General features: G+C 41.2%; 1 protein-coding gene across 6 annotated transcripts in view; it reads right to left on the bottom strand.

The window, feature by feature from the left end:
* Positions 1-456: 456 nt before the first annotated feature.
* Positions 457-27,140, bottom strand: part of LOC116307296 (uncharacterized) — a 45,760-nt gene continuing 19,076 nt past the window's right edge. For 2 of the 6 annotated variants that reach the window (XM_089037025.1, XM_031717503.2), the window contains exons 13-40: positions 26,985-27,101; positions 26,238-26,450; positions 25,059-25,240; positions 24,572-24,736; positions 24,197-24,318; positions 22,015-22,610; positions 21,347-21,508; positions 20,795-21,099; positions 20,130-20,278; positions 19,114-19,797; positions 18,718-18,791; positions 18,538-18,585; positions 13,990-17,940; positions 9,943-13,899; positions 9,581-9,688; positions 9,071-9,180; positions 8,538-8,664; positions 7,409-7,543; positions 6,710-6,822; positions 6,036-6,171; positions 5,703-5,853; positions 4,865-4,950; positions 4,744-4,791; positions 3,930-4,063; positions 3,436-3,667; positions 2,543-2,719; positions 1,556-1,642; positions 457-1,130 (exon numbers count right to left, since the gene is read on the bottom strand). In XM_089037025.1, coding sequence (XP_088893151.1) covers positions 1,038-1,130; positions 1,556-1,642; positions 2,543-2,719; positions 3,436-3,667; positions 3,930-4,063; positions 4,744-4,791; positions 4,865-4,950; positions 5,703-5,853; positions 6,036-6,171; positions 6,710-6,822; positions 7,409-7,543; positions 8,538-8,664; positions 9,071-9,180; positions 9,581-9,688; positions 9,943-13,899; positions 13,990-17,940; positions 18,538-18,585; positions 18,718-18,791; positions 19,114-19,797; positions 20,130-20,278; positions 20,795-21,099; positions 21,347-21,508; positions 22,015-22,610; positions 24,197-24,318; positions 24,572-24,736; positions 25,059-25,240; positions 26,238-26,450; positions 26,985-27,101 — 12,462 coding nt within the window. In that variant the 3' untranslated portion in view covers positions 457-1,037. Of the gene's footprint in view, positions 1,131-1,555; positions 1,643-2,542; positions 2,720-3,435; positions 3,668-3,929; positions 4,064-4,743; positions 4,792-4,864; positions 4,951-5,702; positions 5,854-6,035; positions 6,172-6,709; positions 6,823-7,408; positions 7,544-8,537; positions 8,665-9,070; positions 9,181-9,580; positions 9,689-9,942; positions 13,900-13,989; positions 17,941-18,537; positions 18,586-18,717; positions 18,792-19,113; positions 19,798-20,129; positions 20,279-20,794; positions 21,100-21,346; positions 21,509-22,014; positions 22,611-24,103; positions 24,319-24,571; positions 24,737-25,058; positions 25,241-26,237; positions 26,451-26,984; positions 27,102-27,140 lie in introns of all 6 variants that reach the window. The other 4 variants (XM_031717481.2, XM_031717471.2, XM_031717494.2 and 1 more) reach the window with 3 other exon arrangements.

Consider the following 27,140-nt stretch of genomic DNA (forward strand, 5'->3'; position numbering starts at 1 on the left):
GGTCGAAAAAAATTATAAAATAATTTTTCACTGGTCAACTGACATTTTACATCTCTCTCTCATACTCTCTATTGAAGTCTCCACATTCCACTCCATGAAACTGCAGGCGAGAAGCACTCAGAGCAGATGAAAAGATCTTTGGGTTGGGCAACGCAGTCCAAGCCATGCGTCAGCGCAGAGGACGTTTTCCGGCGTGATTCTTTCGTGGAAACTTTGCTTAGGCGCAGCAGTAGTGCGGTTTCATTATACATGTGTTCGCAGATCGTTGAAAAACCAATACCATACAATTGGGCAGAAGCACAAAGAACTGTGACTTTTTGTCTCCTCTGAATCATTCATCTCGGCGACACACGGAATATACGCAAATATCTCACAAACTAATATCATGAGTCCAACCATCAAGAACACAGAAATAAATCAAGAATATGCAACCATAAAATATCCAACACGACATACTTATGTATCGAGAAAAAGCAAGTAGAGCAATTTATTTCACTGCAAATATTTTAGACAAAATGTGGGCAAGGAACGCCAAGCCGTATTGTATTATTTACATTGAATTTCGTAGTCGCACTTGCGCAAGTGCAGGATGTAATAAAATCCATAAAAATGTCTATACAGACTGAAAAGAACTTAATATATGTCGCTAGCTTGATCAAATCAAACTCGTAGATCGAGAAAAAAGACAAAAGACTGAAAGTAAGCAGAGAAAGAAAGAAATATGCTAATGTATGTGTTAATACGATATTGGAATTCATCTTGTATTCTTGCGATAAGATTGAAAGATGACGTCTGCTTGTCTAGCAATTGCCTGCTAAACAAAGCAGGACAATAATTCTCCTATTCTTTTAACTAATTCTATCTACGCTATTGTACTTTATTGACGTTTCGATTCATTCATCTTAAACTATTTCAATTCGATTGGAATTGCATTGCGATATCATAATAACTATATAATTATTTAAAAATGAAAATGACAAAGAAATAGATTCTCCCAATAAATAGGATGTTGGTTAGTGATTAGTTTAGTCGGGTTTTCAGTTCATCCATTTGCGGCAGTTTGGTGCCCCACACAGACATGAAATCTTGTGTTCGTCGTCTTCGTAGTCGAACTTGTAATCGTAGGTTAGCTGTCAAAAAAAAAAAAAAAAAGTTGAAATATTTTTTTATCTTCGTTATTCCACATTAAAGAGTTTTAGATTTACGTTCACAACAAACGTGAAATGTCAGTTGACTTTAAAGTACTGAAAAGGAATCGGAAAATAATTCAAGTGATAGAAAAACAAAAGGATATTTGTCTTTGCTGGGAAGGTTCGTGAAAGGTAAAGTAAAATACACGGAAAACGATGAAAACGCGTTCACGTTTGCCGAAGAAAAAAAAAAGTCAATCTAAAACTCTGCTATTTTCTTCCCCTTCCTTCCCTCATCATTATTACTATCTCAGCGTTTTTCCGCACAGGAGTCGGATAAATCTATCTCTTTTCTCGCCACATCCAGATTAGTTACCCACATTAGTACTGAGTATAAGGTGGTTTGTATTCTGTAGTGTATTTACCTCTTCGCCTCGTTCTACTTTGCGGTTGGAGATGATGATAATCTTCTGTTCTTTCTCGAATGTTACCACTTCTGCTACGCAGTTGGGCTGCAATAAATCAACATAGCTGAATAAGATATTTTGGACCAGCCTCCATGGGGAACTGTTATTTACCACGTTCACTGCACTAGCCACACCCTAACCACGCCTACTGAAGGATCTATTGATGGTTTGCAATCACTTTTAGGTGTGAAGTGATTTATGGCAGACATGATGGTTGAAATGGCAAAAAAAAAAAACCAAAAACAACACAACAACAACAACAAACAAGCAACAACAACAACAAACAAAACGACAACAACAACGCGAAAACTGTTAGGCCGAATGCGACCAATATTGCTACTAGACGTTACGTGACATTAGAAATTGTAGGGTACTTGTGGCACAACCATTTGCATGGCATTTTCCTCTGTGACAAGCACAGCAATCAATGCTATAAAACAAGCACTAGACCACTAATAGGATTTGACTAACACTTATTAACGAACCGTTCGCCCTCTTTTCATAATCGAATTAGAAATTTTAAGTTGATTTTTATGCTCCTCATTGACATGTTTTTAAAGGGGCACTTGGATGAAAATGGACTTAAAAATTGGAAATGACGTTAAACTTAGTTAGACGTATCTATATGGCCCCAATAGTAGCCATGCAAGCAACATATGATTCTTCACAGTAAAATGTGTCGAATAAAAATCATCAATTTCATTCAGCATATAAATTGTGAGTAAATGACGTCATTTACGTATAAACCCTATTGTTCTTTTTTCTTTTAACCCAAAATTTCTCAACAAGTGGCTGCCAGGCGAAAAGTTTCACTAATCTGGTTTACGTAATTATAATTGAGTCAAATTATCCACAAATACTTCAATTATACGGACTTTGAAAAATTGGGGCGTTTTCATCCAAGTGCCCCTTTAATATATAAAGGTAGTATATGACAAGACTAACCATGCACGAGTGATTGATGTATCTTGCTGGCGCACCAGCCATTGTCGCATCAATAACAGAATCACTGTCTATTCTAAACATGTAGATGCCGCGGTTTTGAGACTCGTAGATGCTTTCTTTCCTGTTGGCCACTTCGTTGCGAATGATCGAGCCGATGTATTCGATAACCATGCTGTTCTGTAGTACGAAAAAAAAATACAGTAGTTTGCTTTGTGTATTGGAAAATAAAACTGTGATATATACTACTCTGTAGTATGAAATAAAAATACATGCACAAATGAGAAAACACTGCTTCAAGCCTTAAAAAATAAATTGCTTTGTGCATGGGAAAATAACGTGAGCATTCATGAACATAAAACGTGCGCGCTATGTCTTTTTACTGTGTGTGATTACATGCTGTTCTATAGTACGAAACAAAATACGAAAGTGAGAAAACACTGCTAAAAGCCATCACAAGAAGTTTGCTTTATGCATGGGAAAATAAAATGCGCATTCATGAATATAAAACGTGCGCGAATGTCTCTGTACTATGATATAAACACGCTAGGAGCTGTAGAGCACGAGAGAAGTAAGCTTAGGAACACGAGGCGTAGCCAAGTTGTTCTCTCGCTTTTCGAGTGCTGTGCAGCTCCCGAAGTGTTTATATCACAATACAGAGACATAAGCAGTATATTGCTTTTATAAAATATTTTTAAACACTTTTTATGCACTGGCTTCGTATGTTAAACTGATACATTTCAATGCAAAGCTGGCTGGTTTTACCAAATAAGACGTGTAAATGCTTGTATGGCAGCAAAAAGCCAATGCATAGAAGTATGAGAGTACATTAAATGTAGTCATACTTTGGAGCGTTGCGCTGTAAATCTATCAGTTCTCTGCATCTATACCCTTACCGGTTCTAATTCTCTATTTGCGAAGAGCCCAAGCCCCTGAATATTCGACCTTCCAAGAAAGACGTTCTGTTTCCATTCTGATTTGAGCTTTCGATACTGTGAAGCTTTGGAGTGGACGAATTGCTTCAGGTACGGAGAGCTGTTGTCATCTGAAGATGCTGGTTGTGACGTCACTGCGGCTGCACGTGATGTCGATGGCGTCGAACTAGATGTGTTGCGAATAGAACGAGTCCTGGAATACAACATCCAAAGGTTAAACTAAAGTCAATACATAATCTGACTAAACCAAACATACAAATCAAAGTATATATGGCCTCCACAGGGCGTTGCTCAGAAACCGACCTAATGCCATTGGGGTTCACCACATATGTATTACTCCTATCTACACCCTATAGCTACTTACGAGCTGATCAAAGTCAGGGCAAACCCTGCAACAACCTAGCTGGACGTTGTATTAGATATCAGAAATTTATAGAAAAGTACTTCAGTTGTACCTTGTTTTGAAGCTAGATCTGATGTGAGGTTCAGAGCGTGCACTTCCGGTGGGGTTGACTGCTAACGGTAGCTCCATGATGGGTGATGGTCCATATCGCATATTATAACCTTGCATGTAGTCTACCCCTGGCATCTGTGGACCAAAAACACAAAGTTGGGAGTCAAAAACAAACATTGACAAAATCCTGTCTCAGCAAAGCGAGTTGTGCGTTGAAAGGTAAGACTAGTTTGCGCGCCATTTGCGAACGACTCCTCTCAGTGAATCAGATTGCAGAAATTTCTAAGGTCAAAAACGAACAAAATCAATTTGCCTTAGTATAAGACGTTTAAATATATATTACCTTGAAACAATATGGCTGATCAAATTGATGGATCCGTAATTCGGATATTTTAAGGATCGATGAGACTTTACATAGTTTGAGCGCAGGCTAAGAAATATATAACCTATTTGCTTGTGCACAATTTGTTAGAAATTCGATAGAATTTGCGGGCAGCTCGTCCAGGCAATTCTAGTCAATGGACTACTTGGACGATACGGCGGCCATCTTGCCAGGTGGAAAAAATACAAAAAAATAACAAGGTAAAGAAAATATTTAGAGTTTCGTGTGTTTTGACTTTCTTTTATGTGTAAGGTGATCAATGTACCGTCTTAATTTATCTTTTGTTACATTCTCTTGTGGTGAGCTATAAATATCAATCGACGTCATTACCGTAACAAAGCTTTATTTGGATCCCCCATAATGCCTTGCGATCCAAGATGGCCACCGTATCGTCGAAGTAGTCCAGTCGCGCACGTATCAGTTAACAACTTACCGATTCAATAATCCTGAGGACGTACTGTTCTGTTAACCCAAACAAATCCTAAAAGATCAAAGTTATTTTTGATTATCTCAACAATTCTAGATATCCAGCTGACTACGCTCTAGTCACTCACCTCGCCTGTGATGTAGGAAGGCCAGAGATTAAGACCACTATGTTTACGTAAGAACTGTATCGGTTCTAATATTTGACTCCATGAATCTATTAGAATAAAAAGACAGATATTACTTGTTGCTTCTTTATGGCGTTACAACCTCGCCCTTATTTCTAAAGTCTAATTTTACTAGCGACGAAACTTAAGCATGACGAGGCCAACTCGCGCTCACCAACAGTGAGTTAGCAAGCATCTCCGAGATCAAGGCATCAAGGGGATCAAGGGTGATACAGTATTGCGGTACGTAGTAAACTCGCCTCTCGCCTCTAGGATCTCGCGTTCGATTCCTGGACGCAGTATCTCACGTGAGTAGCTTCATTTGGTCTCTCCCTCGATTCAAGAGTTTTTCTCCGGATTCACCGGTATTCATCACTCTGGAAAACCTAGCACGCTAATTCCACTCCCATCTGTGAGTTACTATATCAGCCGAGAGGTTGTTTCAAGTTTGATAAAACTGAGGGGTTTCTTGAACGTGCAAGATTAAGATCTACAAGCGCAGAGAGTTACACGGTTACAGTGTACATAAATAGACCCCCCTTTGCACGTGACGTCAAAGGAGCTCAAATCTCCTGAGAATTGGAAACCTATTGCTTATGTCCTCCAAATTGAGCTTGCATTGCGTGCTGCAAGGGGTCTAACGAACGAAACCTTTAGTCTTCTAACTTTAAACTACTGACTGCGCTTACGATTATATTGGTATGCTTATGCTTGCGTCCCTACTTTCGAGCACCACGCTAAAAACTCCTATGATTAGTCTCTGCTATTTAGTCGTGCTATTAATACAAAGTGGTTGGTATACCTTTTGGGGAAATCCCTCTAAAGCATTGCCCTTCGTTGGTTCGTATCGTAAAGCTTGGTTTACCGTCCAGTTCTTCAACAGCACAGTGATACTGGCAGCGTTTTTTAACGTCTGTCATACTCCAGTAGTAGCGGATTGTCTTGAAACCAACCTTTGAAAGAAAACAAGACATAAGACACTTGAGAAGGAAGCCAAAGTGGAATAGAGGTTTTACACCATCACGTGCCCACGTCCAATTTACACCTTGGACTGCCTTTGGTTAGATGGCAGAACAATAAAATCCCTTTGCACTTGGGGAGTTGAAATTTCGCTTTAATCAACAGCACTACTTACAGGATAGACAGCGCTCCTGGTGTGGAAAGTCTGCAGCTGATGAAGTAGAAGCTGACCCAAAGACTTGACAACTACACTACCGATTCGAAGTGTTTGTAGCTTGTCTCCTCCTGATTCCTGGTTGTGCCGTAACATGCTGCAATAAAAACATACAGTCAAATCTTTCATAGAGGGGGTTGGGGGCAGGCAGGAAAGGATACTGCAGTCGTACATCGATTAAGCTGACATCCTGGGGACCGGTGCGTGCCTGGTGTCCGCTTAAGGTATTAGGATATGTTTACGACCACTATGCGCGCAAACTTAAGTAACGCGCTGGCTAGGGCACAATGTTTTCACGTTTCAGACCTCGTGTCATTCTCTCCAAAAATATATTAAATGGATCTTAAAATATAGACGTCTTTAGCATGGTCGTAATGTTTTTGAATTTGAGACGTTTCATTCTCTTGAGGATAAAATCCTTCTTTTGAGTTATATCCGTATTCATGTGTCTTCTCGAGCGCAACCGTTAAACAGAGAAATAATACTCTAGGGAATGAAACTGATAGGAGAAAACGTTACGCGCAAGCTCAAAAGTTCGATAGAGGTGTCCACTGAGTAGAGGTTCGAATAGAGGTTGTTTCTGAAATTGCAATAAATTCTACTCTGGAGTCAAAGCTTCGTAGTGAAGTATGTACCTTGCTATCTGCTGAATCTCATCTCGGTTGATAAAGACCTTTCTAAACACTGCGTAAGACGGCAACCGATGATCAGTGTCTAGGCTTGGTTTATGTTCTTGGCAAAGCATTGTCTACATTGATACAAAAAAAGCACTGTCAATAACTGGCATGGAAATAGACCCCTTGCAGCACGTCGGAATGCAGCTCAATTAGGAGGACATAACAATAGGTTTGCAATTCTTTGAAGATAAAAATAATAGGTTTTGTCCTCCCAATTGAGCTGCTTTGACGTCAAATACAAGGGGTCTATTGAGGTAGTGAACCAACACATCTAGTCACATGTGAAGGGAAGTCTGGGAATAAAACTCGAAAGCAAAGCGGTAAATGCACATTAGCGGCGCATGCCAATCAACATATAAACGGATTCAAAGATCGGGAGAACCTGGTCAAACGTCGAACTTCACATGAGCCGAACCTAATTGAAACAATAGAAAGCAAGGCGGCCTTCTTTGATGTCATTAGGTTCGGCCCATGTAAAGTTCGACGTTTGATATGAGCCTTATATAGCACTCAGTTGATGAAGTGCATTCAGAAAATCTATTGTATTCTATTGTCGTCCTATCTATCGTGTTAGGTGTGATTCATAGTATTTTTATGAATACATTAGATCAACTTACTTGCTACGCAGGCTCTCATTCAAAATCAAACTGTCTTTACCTTGTCTTTGAAGAACATGCAGCCGATTTTGAGGGCGCAGCCAAAGTGGTAAGTTCTGGAGCATCTGACCTTGTTGTATACGTTCATGTGGTTACATACCACAGTAGCTCCTGTCTTATTACACACACAGCATTCCTATAATGAACACAAGTAACAACACTTAAAAACGCTTGTTTACTGGAAAATTCCTTGTGTGTATTCCCTTCAATCTTCAAACTTCAGTTGGATTTACGTTCTCCCAGTTTCAACACACATTATCGTTAATTGAATTATACCAGCTTAACAGAAAAAATATACGAATGCAAACGAAACCTCAATGCGTGTCAATGCATCAAGTTCCTCAAATGACGAACATCCTGGTTTTAGAGCAGTTTTCGTATTACTGTGAATAGCTCACGGTACAAACAAGGTCATGACATGGCAAGGTATACGCCAGACCAATCACATTTACTCTCCATCCATTCAAATGCCCTAAACACGGCATGAACACGGCGTGGACACGGTCTAGCCAATAGGACAATAACATGACTTTTGGAGGGCATACTGTTTAATTGTGGCTCAAGTAGCATCAAATGTTGCTACAAGGGCCACAAATGAACAATATGCTCAACCAAAGTCATGTTGTTATCATTATCATCAATATACCAAGTTAAGCCAAGTTAAGCAAATTTTCAAAGTTGCCGTACGAGATTTTTGGAGCTGAATCTTTGGCGGGCTGCAAACGTATTTGCGGCCCGTCAAAATCCATTATCGCCCGCTGGGCGCGCGTTTTTAAGAGGGCAGTTTGTTGTTTGGCCTTGTATATTGACGATAATGCCACGGAACACCTAGATCAATCACATTGCGCGAGCAAAAATTCCCAAACATCACGATCACGATCGCGACAAGGCACGCATACGGCACCGACTTTTTCATAGTCATATAAAAACTGCACTAATCATATTAGTACTTCATAACAAAACACGAAAACAGCCAGTGGTTGCGTACTGGCCAAAAATAGAAAGAAATGAAATTGGGCTTGATCAACATTCCCTTTAAAGTAAGCTAAATCATGATAACCATAACTAAGGGAAAGGAAAACACTTTTCTTTGACTATTTTCACTGAAGAGTACAACTATCTTTACTAACCGTATCGTGTCCCCTCTGTACAGCAGACATGACGTTCATCAAAGCACCATTTAATGTCTCGTAGACTTCTAGTGACCAGAGCGCACAGTTCAAATGAACCCACACGTCTACATCAAGGTTGAGGAGTCTATGAACCCAGACAAACAATATACGTTAAAAAATATATCTTCATAAACTTTACTTATTTTATAGAAAACGAAACGACGACAACCTATAATCTACTGCTGTCTCAAGGTAATAAGAGCAAAAAATCGAGCAACTTGTCACACAACATTGGCAGAGTAAATGTTCCTCGTATTACCACTCCACGCGCAAAGTTTTATTTTTGCAGAGATTAGAGTTTCTTCTTTGTGCAAAAGGAAAATTGTGTTTTTGTTTCCATAAACTCTTTCCCTTTAGAAACGTTATCACAATAGTAATATGAAGTACGATTCTCCCTCAGCTCTGAATAAGATACAAAAATATCGTATAGCAAAAATGACACTGATTCAGTGTAAATGAATAAGTAATAGTATACGCTATAGTGTGCTTACCGAGAAGGTCCTTCAGGTTCGCCGTCGCCCGTGTCAGAGCAAAGAATACACTTCCGCGTGTCATCTACGAGATCTTTTGGCTTGTACACCGCCTCGTACTTATCCAGCAGCTACAAGTAACATTAAATCAATTAGAAAGAATCTTAATAAAAATATTGAAATAAAACGACGAACCCATAATCTATTCTCCAGTCGACATGGCTTCATTGTGTAATGAGAATAGAGCTTATATTTTGGCCATTACAAATCTGATAAGTTAGAAGTTAGTTATCAGGCACAACAATCTTTGGAACAATCACAACAATCTTTGGAATTAGCAAAGGAAAAACAAACAAAACAAGAAAAAAAGGGGGGAAAAAAGAAGAAGAAGAAAAAAATATATATACGAGAACCCAAGAAAATTAATCCGGAAATCCATCATGATGGATTGATAAAATCATGATCACATTTGTGTTATAAGGAAATAAAAAGCAAGACTTCTTCACGCTTTAACATGCCGGTATACAATACCTCAGTAATTTCCTCGGGTGTCAAGTCAAGTTGCTTTGTTTTCTGTTTAAAGTCTTCGGCTTGCCATCTTCTCCATTTGATCTCCCGTCGACGTTTGATTTCGTGTTCCTGAAGCAAAGCAAATGCAACACTAAAGTCTGAAGTGATTTGAATAAACAGCGACTAATGGTTGCCGGAGGGGGGCCATGACTGATAAATGATTCTGATGAATTGCAGATGGATTTACTGGCAGTTTACACGAAGGTAGGGTAACCCTCGCTCAAGGGACAAAGGGGTAGGGGACAACAACGAACTTAGCTCTTGTGCAGGTTCATGCTACCTTCATGGAACAGCTTATCAAAACCAAATACCAACACACTTACTTCATCTAATTGCTCCTCTTTCCAGCTTGGCCGCCTTAGTTTGACCCTTGATGTTACAGGTAAACCTTCTGCTACTAACGAACCCCGGTCATCTTGCCGTAAATCAGTCGTGACATTTCCTGGTCCACTTGTTGCACAACTACTGGAACGTAATTCAGATTCCGAAGTCTCCATCTTGGTACGTGTTCGGCCAGCCTCTAATAAGGAGTAGTATTGCTTTAAACAAAGCTCAGAACAGAAACAGTCTCGTTTCTCGCTCGCATCCACGTTAATGCTATAGATTTTGTAATTGGAGCCGTCCAATTCAGAGGACTCGTTGACCTTTACTTCGGGCAAATCACTGGACGATTCAGAGGTCAACTCTGTACTCGAATCAGGTCCTCGAATGACACCAATACCAATAATAAGAACGTCACAATGTCTACAGTAGGGACCATCAGAACCCTTTTGTAAGGTCGCCTTTGATGTTAAATTGAACTGTGAAAAAGGGTAAGGCGATTTCTGTACAGTATCTCCTTCTTTTGGAGATAGAACAGAAAGACCTTGAACAGTTCGAGGTTGTGGATAAGCTATTCCCGCAGACGACGTAGGAGCTGTGGTGGTAATTGTTCCAGATGATTTCCAGCTGGGCTCGATCACAATGTCCGAGGGTCGTGGCGGAGAACAACCAATCAACTCCGCAACAGAAGCAACTGTTTCTGACACACGCATTTCCGAAGAAGGAGAAAGTGTCAAAGTGACGTTAATACTATCTAAATCGTCTATGCCTTGGTCTAAGCCTAAAGAAGGTCCTTCCCTACGTTGTATTTCCGCTTGATGATCCTTTGCTTTTCCCAAGTCCAAAGAAGCCGAAGTACTAGACTGCATGGACACACTGCAAGAGCTTGTCATTAACAAAGATGAACCCATCTGTTCGCGTTTGATTTGAACTGCAGTCACGGGAGAAAAGGTAGGAGATTCAGTATCATTTCTGTTGGCTTCGTTCAGGGCAGCAAAATTTGGAGTTTGGGGTTTGTTGATGGCATCTGATTCGGGAGAAGATGAAGCAACATACTGTATTGTTTCTGGTGATGACGATGAAGAATTTAAACACGAAGAATCTGCCAGTAATTGTCCATTTGCCGGTACAACAACACCAGGAACCACCTCGTTTTTAGATTCGTTGTAGCGAGGTTTCTTATGCGGCAAATCAGTTGCCTCACGCAATTTATGGAAATCTTTGCTATCAATGTCACCGTTCATAAGTGGCTTTTGATTATTCACCTTTAACACTAAATCAAGGCTTGGAGATGGAAACTTTGCATAATAGTCAAGATTGTTGTCTATATGAGCTCTGCCTAATGATCCTTTAAGGGAGCACTGTCCATTGAAAGGTGAAGTTCCGTACGGATGCATTAGGGCGTGCGTTAGAATAAGCTTTGGTTCACACAGAGGTAAAGATTCTTTGGTGCTTGCGATTAATTCTGCCTCGTTCTTTTTCCCTTTTTGAACGTGGTTAACCTTTGTTTTTATCTTATTTGAAGTACTCAAAATTCGCTGGCGCTTTCTTTCTTCCTTTTCTTTGGCTTTTTGTTGACGCATTTCCTTTTGTAGCTCACGCTTTTTCCGTTGTTGTTCCTCGTACTCTCGTTTCTTTCGCTCGTACTCCTGGCGACGCGCTTCTTGTAAAGACTTTTTGATCAAATCTTCCTCCTTAAGCATTTCTTGGGTCTTGATGTCCGACTTCCCACGCTTTGCCTTCGGTCTTGTTTTCGTAGTGCTTTTAGTAAGCGACACTGAACTTAACGACGAACTAGTGGAAGACAACATTGGGCTAACTCCCCCAAGCATAGGGTCCCTACCAGAAAGCAACATGGCCCCATGATCAGTAGACTCGGTGGAAGTCATCACTTGAATCGGTTGATTCATACTGAAAGAAACGTCAGCTGCACTTGAATTGTATTGCCTGAAGATGGCCATGTCTCCTTCAGTTGGTGTCGATTCCATCGGTAGCGCTAAGTGACCACCTAGTACTTCAGAGGCAACGGATGATGATGGTACATCGGATACAGGAGGGATTGAAGACGAAACGGTACAAGGTTCGGGTACGCTGGACAAACTAGTGAGACACTGTTGGTCTATGTCTTGCGAGGATGCCAACGTCTGATTTGTTTTTGTTACAGTTGCTGTTTCATTTGGAACGGTAGCCTCGGTACTATTCGGTGCATCCTCGGAGTTATGCGTAACAGGTTCTTGATGAGACGAATTTTCATCTTGAATGGTGTCATGGGGTTCATCACATGCGTCTTTCTTATCAGCCAAAGATGTACTACTTGAATTTGCATCCATGTCAGGAGTACAAAATACCTTAGGGTTGTGATCCGAAGACTGAGGGATCGGTGAAGTTTCTTGAGATCGGTCCCTACCATCTGGTTTATCACCATCTTGTGTTGGAGAAACAAAAGATGGAACCTCTTCGTGGCATTCCAGAGATGCAACAGAATTAGCTTGAGAACTTGATTTGCACAACAACAGCGTCTGGTGGTGGTTTTCTTCCATATTTGAATCCATTGATGCCACACTACAAAGGTTAGCCACTTCTTCATCGTCATTTTCGTTGAAAAGATCATAGGACAACTCACTGGTGTTGATTCCTTGGGCTTGCTCATCGCAGACATCTTCACTGGCCATATCCGCAACCATGGATTCCAAGCGCTGTAGAGCTTGACTGGACACCCCTTTCTTTCCTTCTGTGACAGTGTCTTCCGAGGCTATTTCATTGCTGTTACCCGATATGACTTCATGTTTATTCAGGTCGTCGTTATGCTCGCTTCTCTCTGGCTTGGAATCACAGTTGGATGGTACAGCTATCTTAGAGCCGTTCTTTGAGGAAACAACAGTTTTAGGACCTTTCTTAATTTTAGCGGGTTCAGTATCTTCGAAAGATGATTGTGTCTGTTGAACATCCGATACAGTTGTAGAAGCATTAAAGTCTGGTAATTTCTCCGGCAAAAGCACGTCAGTTGCATGGACTTCACTAACAGCGGCTGTTTGGGGTTCTTCTTTAATGACTTTCTTTATCAGTCCTTTCTTGGGCTGAGCCTTTTCAGCCTTGAGATTTTTCTGAATTTGGAAATCATCGCTAAACGGATTATTGGCATCAGCTACATATTGAACAACTGGTTGCTTGAGTCGTACCTTCTGTTGCGTAAATTGAAGGAACCGATCAGAGTTTGGAAAACGCTGAGTAAAAGATTCATCTGGTGGGACTGCATGTGGATTTGGTGGTTCGTCAGGACGTCTACCTGCTAGAAATGGACTTGACGGCTCTGAAGGTGGCCCCGGAGTATGAGGCATAGGTTGGGGTTTAGGTGAGCATGGCACAGGTGCTGGATGCAATTCAGTTTTCTTAGCTGTTGCGTTGATAGGCTGTTGATTTGGCTGAGGTTGATTCATTTGAAAAGCAAGCGTATTATTCATTAGCTGCGATGTTGAATAGTTTATCTGCTCAGGAGTCATGATACCCATGGAAGGAGAGCCAGAAAAGCTCATCGAGTCATTAGGCTGTTGCACATTAGACTGTGAGGATACTGAACCAAAAGGGTGTTGTGATTGTCCCATTGGATGTCCAGGAGTCCCATCAGTGGTTTGTGGAGTTGGTGGACCAGATTCACGAGGGGATCCTGAAATATCAGGATGAGTCAAAGCTCCCCCAGCTGAACCCTGTTGCTGTTGTAATAAGCGGTGACGTTGTTCCATTTGATGCAAAATTTGTTGTCTTAGCCTTTGTTGTTGGAGTTGAATTTCAGGATCTTGCATTGCCGTTTCTTGTTGCTTTTTTCCTTTTTTACCTTTGGCTTTTACAGGTTTTGCTGGCATTGGCTGTGGATTCATCCAATCTGGAACAGAAGGTTGCGGTTGAGCAAGGGTATCCTTACTTTTTGCCCGAGATCGTCTCGGCTTCCGTGCTGGCTTGCCCTGAAAAAAGAAAGTAGCTGTGATATCTGTTTTGAAATAGAATTCAAATGAACAAATACAGCAAAGGTCAAAATAAAAGCATGGTCTTACCGGATTGCGGGATGGTGAGCTTGATACCTGTCCTGGCAAGGGTGGATGCATAGCAACTGGATTATTCATCATTCCTGGATGGGGAGGGGTCAAACCAAGTTGTGCTATATTCTGCTGTTCTTGCGTAGGTCCCTGAGGCCACTGCTGACCTTGAACAGGACCAGATGACGGTGGTTGTGGAAGCAATTGTGGCTGCTGCTGAATGTTCGAAGAATTTTGAATTTGTTGCTGGAGCATTTGAATTTGCTGCCAGACCTGCAACAGGTTTTGTTGCAGAAACTGGCCTTGTTGCTGTAAAGCCATTAACTGTCCACCAACGATTGGATCTTGATTTTGTTGCAATTGTTGTTGGAGTTGTTGGTACTGCTGCATCATGATTTGACGTTGTTGTTGCATTTGGATGAACCTTTGTTGTAGAGCCACCAATTGCTGGTGCAGTGCTTGTTTTTGATTCGGTATTGGAGCTTGAGGCAAAGAAAGAGGTTGTATTTGTTGAGGAACCGTTACGTCTTGAGCTCTCGATTGGATTGGCAAAGATGGTTGACTCAACGTAGGTTGTTTCTCTGGACAAGTTGTTCCAGTAACTCCTTCAGCTTCTGTCTTGCTTTGATTTTCTATCTGCTCGGATAATTTTCCAGGCTGCTGTGAAGTAGATTCTTCAGTAGTGTTACTTTTCTCGTCAGGTGGCCCTGTGCTTTTCATAACACTTTCTCCTTCCGGAACTGATCGGTTTGGTTCTTCCTTCGTTTTGGCAGACTCCTCGATTTTGCTTTCATCTTTTCCGTCATTTTCTTTTCCTTCAGAAGCCTCGGCATTCTCTTCAGATGAATTGTCTTTTGTTAAAGGACTGTTTGCATCTTTGGTTAGGGCTATTTCACTTGAAGTGTTGGCACTGCTGTCTTCTAAATTCTGCTCAGCTTTGGGTATTTGTTGCTTATCATCGACATTCTCAACCACCTTCTCACTTTTTGAGGCTTCGCTCGAATTATCTGAAATTTGAGTATTTTTACCAGTTATGGTCACAGAGTCCCCACCTAATTGCTCAGATTCTTTTTCATCGTCCTTGTTACTGTTTTGGAAAGCGTCTTCGCTTACCACAGGACCAGACGGATTACTCGATGATTCCTTTGGAGCATTGTCTTGATTTGAAGCAGCAGTCTTGTTTTCTTTTTCAGGTACATTCTCCTTTGAAACCGCAGAAGCAGTTTGTGCAGCCTGTTTTTGTGCGATCACTCTTGGAGACTGCTGGAGCTGTTGTTGCTGCAGCAATATCTGTTGTTGTTGTAGTTGCATTCTGTACAGCTGCTGCCCATCCATACCCACCATTGGAAGTTGACCTGGACCTTGACCAGGTGCAATTGGTCCCATTCCAGATTGAACTGCTGGAGCAGGATGCCTCACAGCAAGTCGTTGATGAGAAACTTCTAGAAAAGGTGGGGGCGGCGGCTGGTGTACTGGTTGTTGTGTTCCTTGTTGTTGTTGAAGGTCTTGTACTACTTTGTCAAACTGAAGACTCTGCTGCCCTAGTTCCTGACGTTGTTGCATCCTCCTTTGATATTCCATTACGAGTTGTTGTTGCATTATATCTGAAGGTTGAGGGCGAATTTGAGCCATTTGTGGCATTGGTTGGGGATTCGATAGATCAGGGGGCATCAAGCCTGGCATCAAACCGGGCCCTTGCCATGGTTGTTGAAACAAAGACTGTTGAGCTTGTAACTGCATTTGCTGCTGCTTTTGTAACTGACGCTGTCTATACAAAAACCGCAACCTCTCTTGATGCTCTTCTTCGCTGTCAATTTCTGGCAAATCCTTGGTGTTAACAACTGGATTCATGCGTGGCCTAGCAAAGGCAGGTTGCATTGCAGCGGGTTGCTGTTGTTGCATTAAATGCTGTTGCTGCTGCATTTGCATTTGCAAGTACTGCTGTTGCTGAGCCCTCATAAGTTGCTCCCTTTGCTGCTTCTGCAGCATTTCAAGCTGCTGTTGCTGCTGCTGTTCGTCGGTTGGTGGTTGCCTTGCTATAGGAAGGTTCGAATGTTGTGGTTGCTGTAAAGGAGGCAGCGGTGGAGGAGGAGGTGGTGGAGCTGGCTGAATGGGAACTTGTGACATTCCAGCTGCATGATGAATAGGCTGGTGTGGTATGGAAAGGTTTTGTGAAGAATTAGGCATCGATGTCATTGGTTGCATCGCCATTTGTTGCATGGGAACGTGTTGCTGCGTAGGGGCTTGCTCTACTTGTGGCGCCTGTTGAAGAGTTATGGAATTTGGACCAGAAGAAGAATGTTGCCAATTTTGTTGGAAGTCATATGGATGAGGGCGAGGAAGTTCCGGATGTTGTAATTTTGGTTGTCCTTGATTCTGGGGCATTATACTGGGTTGATTTGGAATACCCTGTGCAACACCTATTTGTTCTTGAGCACCAGCTTGAGAATGGTTCTGAAGCATTTCAGGATGCCACTGAGAAATATCTGGTTGCTTATGGGCAAGCGATTGCTGCGAGTCCATATTTCTCATTTGTTGATCATTCATCATACCCTGAGGATGAAACTGCATTTCTCCCATGTCACCTTGAGAGTGGTCACGAGGAGGTAACACCTCATTAGGGCCTTGTGGAAGGCCTGTCGTCAATGACGGTCTTTGTTGATCCTGAGGAACATAAAGATTCAATCCTTCATGTCGAGCTCCCTCTTGAAGGGGCTGCTCTGAAGCAGAATGTGGTGGCATATAGTTATTATCCAATGACTGCGGCCGAGAGTTTTGTCTTGCAATCAGTGGGTTAGAATATTTGGGTGGCTTTGGATCACTGATAGTCTGTGCCTGCGTATTCAATGTGGAATCCCACCACATTGGACTACTTTGATCTTGTTGCTGTGGTATCTCGTTATGCCACTCATCCCAAGGTCCTTGTGGAAGTTGTTGACTTGAAGAACGCGGTCTTCTAATAGTTACGTCATTGGAGTTACTTAGAGGTGACAATGGTCTCATATTTTCAAGACCATGACTTGATAAAGCCAGATTAGGTAGGGAACCTCTTCTTTCTCTGATGGTTTCAGGCATAAGTGATGAATCTATTTGTGATGAATCTCTGGGAGGTGCATTAGTTAACGAATGTGAATCATCGCTATGTATTGAAACAGCTGGTGAATGCTGAGACGGGGTATCACATGTTGAACCGTGTTCAAGGTTTTCACTGCTGACGCTACTAACATTGCTTAGCGAGTCACTGAAGGATTGCTTTCTTGAATGTTTCGGCGGCGTCTTTTTCTTTTTATCCTCGAGTGCTCTTAATCCTTTGGCTTGTTGAGATCGTTTAACTTCCTGACGCATCTGATTCGTTTCCTGTTGTTGCTGTTGCTGTTGCCTTTGTTGCTCTAGCTGTCTTTTCTGCTGAAGTAATTTCCACTGGCGCTCTTGTTGCTGCTGAATCAAAAGCTTTTGTTTTCGTTTTTCCTTCTCTTTTTCTTTGTCTTCTTTGGTTTTCTTCCCTTTCATGTTTCGGCTCCCTTTCCCGCCTGGTAATGCATCTACATTTGGCTGTGCAAACATAGCCATTGGGGATGTTGGGGTAAAAGACGTGGGAGTGGCAGGGGATACAGAGCCACTCATGGTTAAGGGTGGCGCAGATGTGACGCAACTTTGTTGGGTGGAGGTGATCATTTCTTGGTACAGCTGCTGCGAAGGAGCCATCGGTGCCACAGAAGGTGAAAGATACGGTGGTGTATTCGGATGTGAAGGAATATTCTGTTGAATTTGTCCTGTAACATTGCTTTCTTGATTCAAAGAAGACGCTACTTGATTTTCCATCTTAACTTGAGGTGCTTCTGGACGTGGGGGCTGTGGTGAGTTAAGAAGTGCTGGTTGTGCTGTTTTCGAATCAGGTTTTGATGGGCACCGTCTTGACTCTATAGGAATTGGCTTTCCCTTTTTCTCTTTACTTTGTTCTAGCATAGCCTTGAGAAAAAAAAGAAAGTCATTTATTTATTACGACCAAGTAAAACAATAGTTATAACAATCTCAGTATTTTTCCGGCGAATGGGAAGGGCCCATTCTTGGGGTGCAACCACATGACTCAAAATCCGATAAGAAATAAAAAACAATGAACAGCTGACATGTTGGTTGATCTAACAAGAGAAGCTAATTAGGACTGCTCTGTTATCGTCAACCAACATGGCGGCTATGACGTAACATGAAGCCCAAGAATTTAACAATAACAGAGCGTAATCTCGCAATCTGATTGGCTGACAGCTATGATCGATGAGAGGACAGACACATAGTACGCTCTTGAAACAGTTTTTCTTTTACCCTTTTTACCTTGTGTATAGATGATTTTTTATTTTTTTTATTTTGTTATTGAAAAAAAAAAACCCAATATATATTCATATATTTTTATTGACTGTCCTCTTATTGATCTTAGATGGCGTCAAAACTTTACAGTGAAACCATTTGTTGCGATTGTGGTTCCACTTGAGTTTTGAACATTTTAAGACGTCAGGCATCTATGATCAATAAGAGGACAGATTTGTTAACTCGACATGCAAGATCACTTACTCTTTTTCCTTGATCTTTTAGCTTTACTCGATTGTCTCGCGCCTTGAGCTGGGAAAGTAAAACACGACTTTATGAGACTACTGGTAAGAGTAACGTGGAATAACAACCGACAATAGGTAACGCAAGACAACCATGAGAGTACTTTATGATCATAATTATTGTAAGGATTAATCTACATACCCGATAAGGATCTCTTTGCTCAACAGTCAATTTACGCCACAGTCTTGCAATTGCTCGGTACCTGTTTGGCCAGTCTTTGGAAAAAAGTTTAAGAATCAATGAATATATAAATTTTCGTGTATCATGACCAAAAGTTCAAAAATCTTTCAAAATTCTTTATTTTATGGGGTTTTAGATCCAGTTCAGTCGTCCGTCTTTTGCTGCACCCAATATTGCCTTCGAGGTCGATTGAATTCCATTAAATTAGACGTCCGATTCAAACTCATTCAATTTGGCCGCTCGCAATTAACTGAAAGCGCGTTTACAAAACCCAACTAAAGCACTAGCTGGACCTTAACAATAAATATAACTAAAGGTATTGAAAGTAGCTCGTCAAAAAATTAATATTTTATATACCAGGATACTCCTTTTGTAGGTTGGCGTGTTCCAGATTGGCGTACAAAACAGGGGATATCGTAGCGGTTTCACCTAATTTTTCATCCTCTTGCCATTTCTGTTGCTGTTTCATTGGATCAGTTCGAGGACTTGGAGGTCTTGGATCGCGAGGCAAATCACTTGCAAGGTCAATGTCACTTTTCTTGGAAAAATCGTGCTCGCCTTCGTAACCATACTGTCCAGGAAGCGCATGTTGGTTCCTGATGTCATGCCGTCCATGAAAGTTTTCACGGTCCTGACCAAAGTGAGGAAAATGGGTAAGTCCGGGTTCCAAAGGCTGAGGGTGTGGTCCTTGCTGGAATGAATGTAGATCTTGGTGTCCAGTCTGGTAGGCAGGCGGGGGCACTCGTGGTTCGGTATTCGATCGTGGTACTTGGGGTGGTATTGAGCTCTGACCTGGTCCACCGATTCCACTGTATACTGCATCTCGGCTTTTCATCTCCATCTCAATATCAGCGAATATGTCTTCGACCTCTTGGCCATCAACGTGGGGAAGAATATCAATAGCAGCTGAGAGAAGATCAAGTTCACCTTGTTGTCCGCGGGCTGGAGGTTGAAGCTGAGATGACGACACACTAGAGGTGGTTGGGCCAGGGTTGGGCTGTGATGAACCACCTGAGAGATGCGATTGGTCCTGCTCCATTCCTGAACACAAACAGTAGCCACAAGCATCAGTAATTATCTTTTTAACGGTCACAAAAGCTGCATTTTCCGCTTTGTACATGTGATGCGAATGGATATGCGATGCGTAATGGTTTCTCTAATATGATCCAAACATTGGAGTAGGTAATAAAAGAATAAAATCCTTATTTGTCCCTGATTCTAAAAGGGTGCAAATTTTGCACTAAATAGTAGAAATAATGCAATGTATGCATATTTAGTACAAATAAGTGCTACTCATATATTACTGTTACATGGATGTAATGTCTGTTCCATCCATATACCATCTCCATATCGTAAGTCAAGTGGGTATTTACCTCTGGATACGGTCTGGCCGACCTGCACAGAAGATGGTATGTCTTCATTCAGCATGTCCAAACTCCTGTATAGAACGTCTGGATTGGGGAATTCTTCAGATAGGCTGAGAGGATCTGCTGGAAGTCCCTCCACATTTGAGCCTTGCCAACTACAGAAAGAAACAAAGCCGGAATTATTTCCTTTAGATAGCTGTAACATACAGACAAACTAGTCACCCAGCCTGTCCGAGTTTGAACACGATTGAGTCAAAGATGAAAATGAAGGATGCAGGTGAAGAAAAACCCGAAGAATCGGAAATCAATAAAGGAAAAAAACTCAGATTATGAACTGACAACGCCGAGTCCTCAGAACGACTCTAAAGTTAGCTGAGGGAGGAAGAGCTATAAGGGGTGCACACTGGCATTGTACTATTTTTTTCCACTAACAAGACCAGCAAAACTTCTATACAATACTGATAACGCTAGGTCCCCAGAACAGACTCTAAAGGTAACCGGGGGATGGAAAGGAACTGTACGGGAATTCATTTGCACTTTTTTCCACTGACAAGGCAAAACTTTATACAATATTGATAACGGTTATTCCCCAGAACAAAGACTCTGTACTAAGGGATACATTGGCACTTTTTTCCACTAACAAAAAAAGTCACACAAAACTTTATACTTACTTTTCTCCTCCTTCTAGACCAATGACCGAATGGGATGTGGATGCCTGGTCTGGTCGGTTATAGACCTCTTGTTGGTTTTGATGCGAAGCACCTCGGGAATGAAGCTGATTATCACCATGAACCCCAGAGAACGAATAGCCTTGTGTTCCAGGATATCCTGTTCGTTGAATGTTACCTTGACTCTTAGAATGCTCTGTCAACCCTTTTTCATCTTCTTCAGACGGAGTTGTCGGCGTTTCTGGTTCTTGTTTGGGTTTTTTCTTTCTCGATGTGGGTTGCAGAAGACTCTTGCCAAAGAATGCCTCCTGGAATTGAGCGTAAAACCACATTAAAAGGAAATCAATCTATTTGTAATACGACAATAGTGTACTGAAATACAGTCAATACAAAAAATGGCAAGGAAGTAAAGATATATGTTCGCCTGAATATGGCGAGGGAGGGGGCTGAAACAGGATGATACCAAAAGGAGACTAGCTTATGCCGCCCCAAGCCTCTGTCCCTCTTGGAAGTCCTTGCAACAACATAACACGTAAAAATTCCTCTAAGACAAACCTGCATCCAATCAGGATAAGCTTCTTGTAGTGGCAATCGATCAGAATCTTCTGGCCATGCTTCGTTACTCGATGAATCCATGATTGCTTCCAGAGAGGTCTGCTGCTGGGCGAAAAAGTTTGGCAAATTCACATTTGCGTTGATAGATCCACCAAACGAAGACTAAGAAAACAGACACACACCCAATCAGGAGTATCTTTATCTTAACTCCTCCCAATAACTCCTTTAGAATAAGGTTAGGGTTTCAATGTTCTGTGCAGCGTGTTTTAAAAACGGTGTTACTAATTGAGTCCTATCTTTTATTACGAAATAATTCTTGGAAGTCTAGACAACACTTTGTATCCTACAACCTTTCGAATCAAATTTCATTCAACACACTGGATATCAAGAGTCCCCTTCACAGTCCACGGCGCCATCTTAAGAGATAACTTTTGCTGTATTACTAATGCCATATTCAAAACCTTTTCCGAAATGCTTTTTTCCCCTTACAAGATACTTTCGAGTTTGTTTGCCATCCAGCAGAGCCTTCCCCAAGGGAACTCTAGCTGAATTGATTCGTTATCAAAGTGATATATCAGCACGTGACTGTTTGACACAAATGGCCTATTACAGCAAATGCATTTATTTCATTTTCCTCTCTCTAACGCCTAGGTCTTTACCATACATACCTGTTGTCGAACAGCTTGACCCCTTGACATGCTCAAGATCTGACGATCTTTCTTTCTTCCTGCTAATTTCGAGCCTCGACCAGCAAACTTCCTGGCACCTGCCCCACGACCTTTAACAAGAAAACCACCAATACCAGACCGAGCTGTGGTTTTGGCACGGCCTGGTTTATGATCCAGGTCACCCTTACAGACCATGGTGTTCTCATCGAATTCAGAAGATTTCGACCCTTCGTGTTCTGGACTCATCACCTCCATCTTGTTGACAACATCCGACGCATTTCCCATGCCAAGCTTCTTTGATTTCATTTTGGCTTTACTTTTGACTTTTCTTCTCCCGTAAGCTGATATTTTCAATCGATTCATCTGCTTCAGCCCACTGTCAGTCAAGAGAAAGTTCTCGTTCTCGGTGATAGATTGATTTGCGATTGCCAGACTTGCACGTCCAAAATGATTTGAAAGCTTCATTTCTACTATCCCATTGTTAGTTAGCCGCTGACATGGATGGATAGGCTTGGCTTGAGGCTGTGGCGGATGGTTTTCTAAAGAGAATTGAGGTCGGTAATGATGCAATGCTGTTGCTCTTGGTGACGGGGGCCCTTGAAACAAGTGAGGGAAAATAACTAATCAGACAACTGTTAATACTACTATACGCAACCTATTCCTCTAAGATATACGTCATTGACTGAAGTCATTTGATCAAGGAGTTTTTGAGGAGAATTGAGAGCGACTTTCTGTAAATCTCGAGAATCGGCCGACAGTTGCAAAAAATCGAATTACTTCTAATTTCCCCAATAGAACCCCTTTGTTGAACTATTTTCAAAAATAACATTAAAAAGTTCAACAGCTTTTTATTTTTTCAAAATCGCTTTTTTTGCCGATTAGGCGTTCGGTGGACTATGTGAAGAGGCGAAAATGAGGTACATTTGATGGCCTCGCCCGGTAAAAAAAGAAAACAACGTAATATTGCCCGATATTGGTATTTAGCCTAGTACTAAAGCATCATTTTTTCATTCCAAAACACTAAAAACCTTTGGGGGGGGGGGACATTTGAAAACTTATAAGTTTTTTACAGACAGTCCATCTTATCCCTAGTTCATTCGATAGCCATGAGGGCAATTCCTAGATTATTTTAATTCTGTACAAGATGCGATGCATTCCACAAAAATATGCTTTCCAAAGTCAAAATAAAAGAAACGAATGGACTTGCGATGCCCAGTGTCTAGGTCACTACTATCATTGGTCAAATAAAATGACAGTAAGAAACGTCTCAATACAGTTGGAATAGATTATGTTACTGTGATAAACGATAAGTATATATAAGTAAAAAAATATATAGGCATTATGTACCATGCAATAAAAATACAAATAAAGAAAAAGAAAGCTTATAAAAAAAAAGAAGACAAAAAAAAAGACAAGAAAGAAAACAATTAAAAGAAGAGTGCAAAAGAACAAAGACACAAGACAAGAAGAAAACACATCAGAAAAACGCCACGAAAGAATTTTATGTAAAACAACACAAATCGGCGACACAAATGATCTTTTTTGTTTGTTCGTTCGTTTGTTTGGTTGGTTGGCAAGTTGGTTGTTAGTATATTTGGTTGGTTGGTAAGTTGGTTGTTAGTATATTTGGCTGGTTGGATGATTGGAGCTGTATGTTCGTATGTTTGGTTGGATTGGTGGATTATGAGAGCTGTATGTTCGTATGTTTGGTTGGATGGGTGGATTATGAGAGCTGTATGTTCGTATGTTTGGTTGGATTATGAGAGCTGTATGTTCGTATGTTTGGTTGGATTATGAGAGCTGTATGTTCGTATGTTTGGTTGGATTATTGCTCAGTTGGATGACTGGATGACCTTGGTGTTGCTTTATTACGTTTGTTCCCTTGTTTGTTTGTCTAATTTTTGTTTGTTTGCTCAGTCATTCGGTTTATTTGCTGGTTATTGTCGGTGGTATTGGTGCGAACATGATATGGCTTCCTGGTATGGCTTCCTTGACGAATGACAACAAGACAACAACACAGCCATACAGCTGTCATGAAGTGATCAACCACTGTACAATGTGCATGACGTGGTGGGATCTGGGTACTAACCTAGAGGTTTCGTACCAGAAGTGGTAAAGAAGAAGGAGGAGAGAGAGCGTGCAGTTGACGGAGATGAAGAAGTTGTAGAAGAGGTGGACGTACCACTCAAGCACACTAGTGCACGTTTAGTTTTCGGCCGACAAAACAAACAGTGATAACCATATTCGGCAGCTTTGTCTACTTCATCCTCGGTCAACAGTTTATCGCAGGAACCATGCAGCCATCTGCAAAAAAATAACAATAGACGTTTATTTTTAATTGTTTGGGACTTAGACAAACGTCCGCTAAATAGAGGTTGGCAGGTTAATACAGGTTGCCTGCTTAAAAGAGGTTGTCCGTTCAATAAAAGTTGGTCAATCATAAGAGGTTACCCGCTTTATGCAGGTTACCCGTTAAATAAAGAACGGTCGCTTTATGCAGGTTGCCCGTTAAATAAAGAACGGTCGCTTAATAGAGATCGTAGTGTAATTTCCTTACCTATCGCAGTTTAGACACTGAATCATTAGATCATTTTCATTATACTTGATGTTGCAGACAGGACACGTGATTTTACTGGCACAAGGTCCACACTGAGTGTAATTGGACTGCCATTCACACTCCTTGCCAGGTGATAAGGTATCACAGTCGTAACATGTCACACACCTAGTGAAGAGAAAGAATAATACTCAAGGGAATGAAATTATATGCAAATCTCCTGATAATACGCCAGTTTCGAGTTCTCTGTTGCTCAGGCTTAGCCTTGATTTTATGCAGAATATTCACGCGTTTCAGTCAAGGTCCGTCGAGTTTTAGTATTGTTTGTATTTTTGAAGTTGTGCATTCTTTACTTTTCCGTTGGAATTTGTTAATATTTAGACACTGATTCGAGTCTAACCCTGAGTAAATGCATCTGCAATCAAGGAATACAGCAGGTAATTTGGAACTCGAAAAATGTCTATTGACTGATTAAAATAGATATTCTCACCATTTGCATTTCCATCCTCCCTGAGGAACCTTTTCAAGCGGCGGGTCCAGACAGTACGTATGGTAGCTGATGTCACAGCCATCGCACAGTAATAGCCGTGCTTCGTCGCTGCCTTTTCCACAACCTTCACACAGGGTACAATCTAGACAACGCCAGCCATTGTCAAGGATGATCTTATTTACCTGTTTAAAGATTGGATTTTTTAGTTTGTATCTATCTGTATCAGATGGGATGAATTATTCAAACATCGTTACCGTTTGTCTACCCTTTGTCCTTTATTATAGTGGAACTCAATCAACCTTCATACACCCTTTTCTAGTCCTTGGTCAAGTATAACTTTCAAAAATATTACTACCACCATCATCATCATTACCACCACAACCATAACCCTCACCACATTAACATTATTATCATCAACACCAACCTTATTATTATTACTACCACAACCATCATCACCACACAAATATCATCATTATCGTTATTACAATTCTTTTCCCTTCAGTTCAACACGTTTTACCTTCGTTTTACTCTCTCTCCCTCTTCCTTCCCTTACTTTCTCCTTGGGGTTATAAATCAACCTCTGGCATCCCTTACCGATTCTTTCGCGTTCTTCTAACTCTTCTCCTTCCTCAATATCTCTTGGATTACAAATCAACCTCTGACCTACCTTGCCCCCTCTAACCCACTCCTTCACCTTCTTCTAACTCTTCTCCTCCCTCAATATCTCTTGGATTACAAATCAACCTCTGACCTACCTTGCCCCCTCTAACCCACTCCTTCGCCTTCTTCTAACTCTTCTCCTCCCTCAATATCTCTTGGATTACAAATCAACCTCTGACCTACCTTGCCCCCTCTAACCCACTCCTTCGCCTTCTTCTAACTCTTCTCCTCCCTCAATATCTCTTGGATTACAAATCAACCTCTGACCTACCTTGCCCCCTCTAACCCACTCCTTCGCCTTCTTCTAACTCTTCTCCTTCCTCAATATCTCTTGGATTACAAATCAACCTCTGACCTACCTTGCCCCCTCTAACCCACTCCTTCACCTTCTTCTAACTCTTCTCCTCCCTCAATATCTCTTGGATTACAAATCAATTTCTTGCCCAACATTTACTACATCGTCCTATTTCTCCCTCTCACACACACACATTGGATTAATCTATTCGATCTTGGCCTTACCTTAACACCGACACAGTAAGGATGGTATGACTGTCCACACTGTGAGCATGCAATCAGCTGTCCTTCACGACCTTTGCCAAAGCTACCACAACACAGACACATATCTTGTTCTGTAGTGAATTTGTCATCAGCTGAGAACAACACCAACGTGGTGTGAAGTCCTTCGGTTTCTTCTTCTTTTGCTGTGTTTTCTGCAGCATTTGCAGCACCAGACTAAACGACAGGAAACAGTAAACAAAATTAATCACAATATGTTTCCTATATTAAATAATCAGCTTACAACTTATCAAGAACTTTTAAAAAACGAAGCCTTTCTTATGATATAGGGAGTAGTTTATGTTCATAATGATTTCTCAGGCAATACTAACAAGGAAATAATACTCAAGGAAATAGCAGAATATATAACCACTTAAGCCAAAATGATCTATGTCCATGCTCGTTACTAGAATTTTGAATTTCGTAGATACACCAGTTTCGCATTCGATGCATACCGCTATTTTTGAACACTACAGACCCATTTGCACAGGCTTAGCCTCGTTTATAAGTCAGCTCTTCACGGATACAAAAAAAAGTCCGTGGGATTTCAAAACATTGGTATTACTCAAGCTGCATATTCTTTACAGTACAGTTGACTTTTGCAAATACTTTGCTCTTAAGAGAGGCCAAACATGTGCAGATGAGTTTTTAGTCAAGAAACATAGCAGTATTTACCGAATGAGAAAAGGAACTATTCTTTTAAATACAAACCACATTTTCTTTCCCAGGAGAGGACAATACGGATGCTTGTTTCTTCAGCTTGGTGGGCGGTCTTCCAGGCTTTCCATGTTTTGCTTTCTTTTTAGCAGGGGTACTGTTCGTCTTCGCCTAAAATTAACGAGGCAGGTTTAATCTAAATTCACTTTA

This window comes from Actinia tenebrosa, unplaced genomic scaffold (genome assembly GCF_029948245.1).
Source record: "Actinia tenebrosa isolate PJP-AT-01 unplaced genomic scaffold, QUT_ActTen_1.0 PGA_scaffold4__44_contigs__length_22323623, whole genome shotgun sequence".
In the NCBI taxonomy this organism is placed as follows: domain Eukaryota; kingdom Metazoa; phylum Cnidaria; class Anthozoa; order Actiniaria; family Actiniidae; genus Actinia; species Actinia tenebrosa.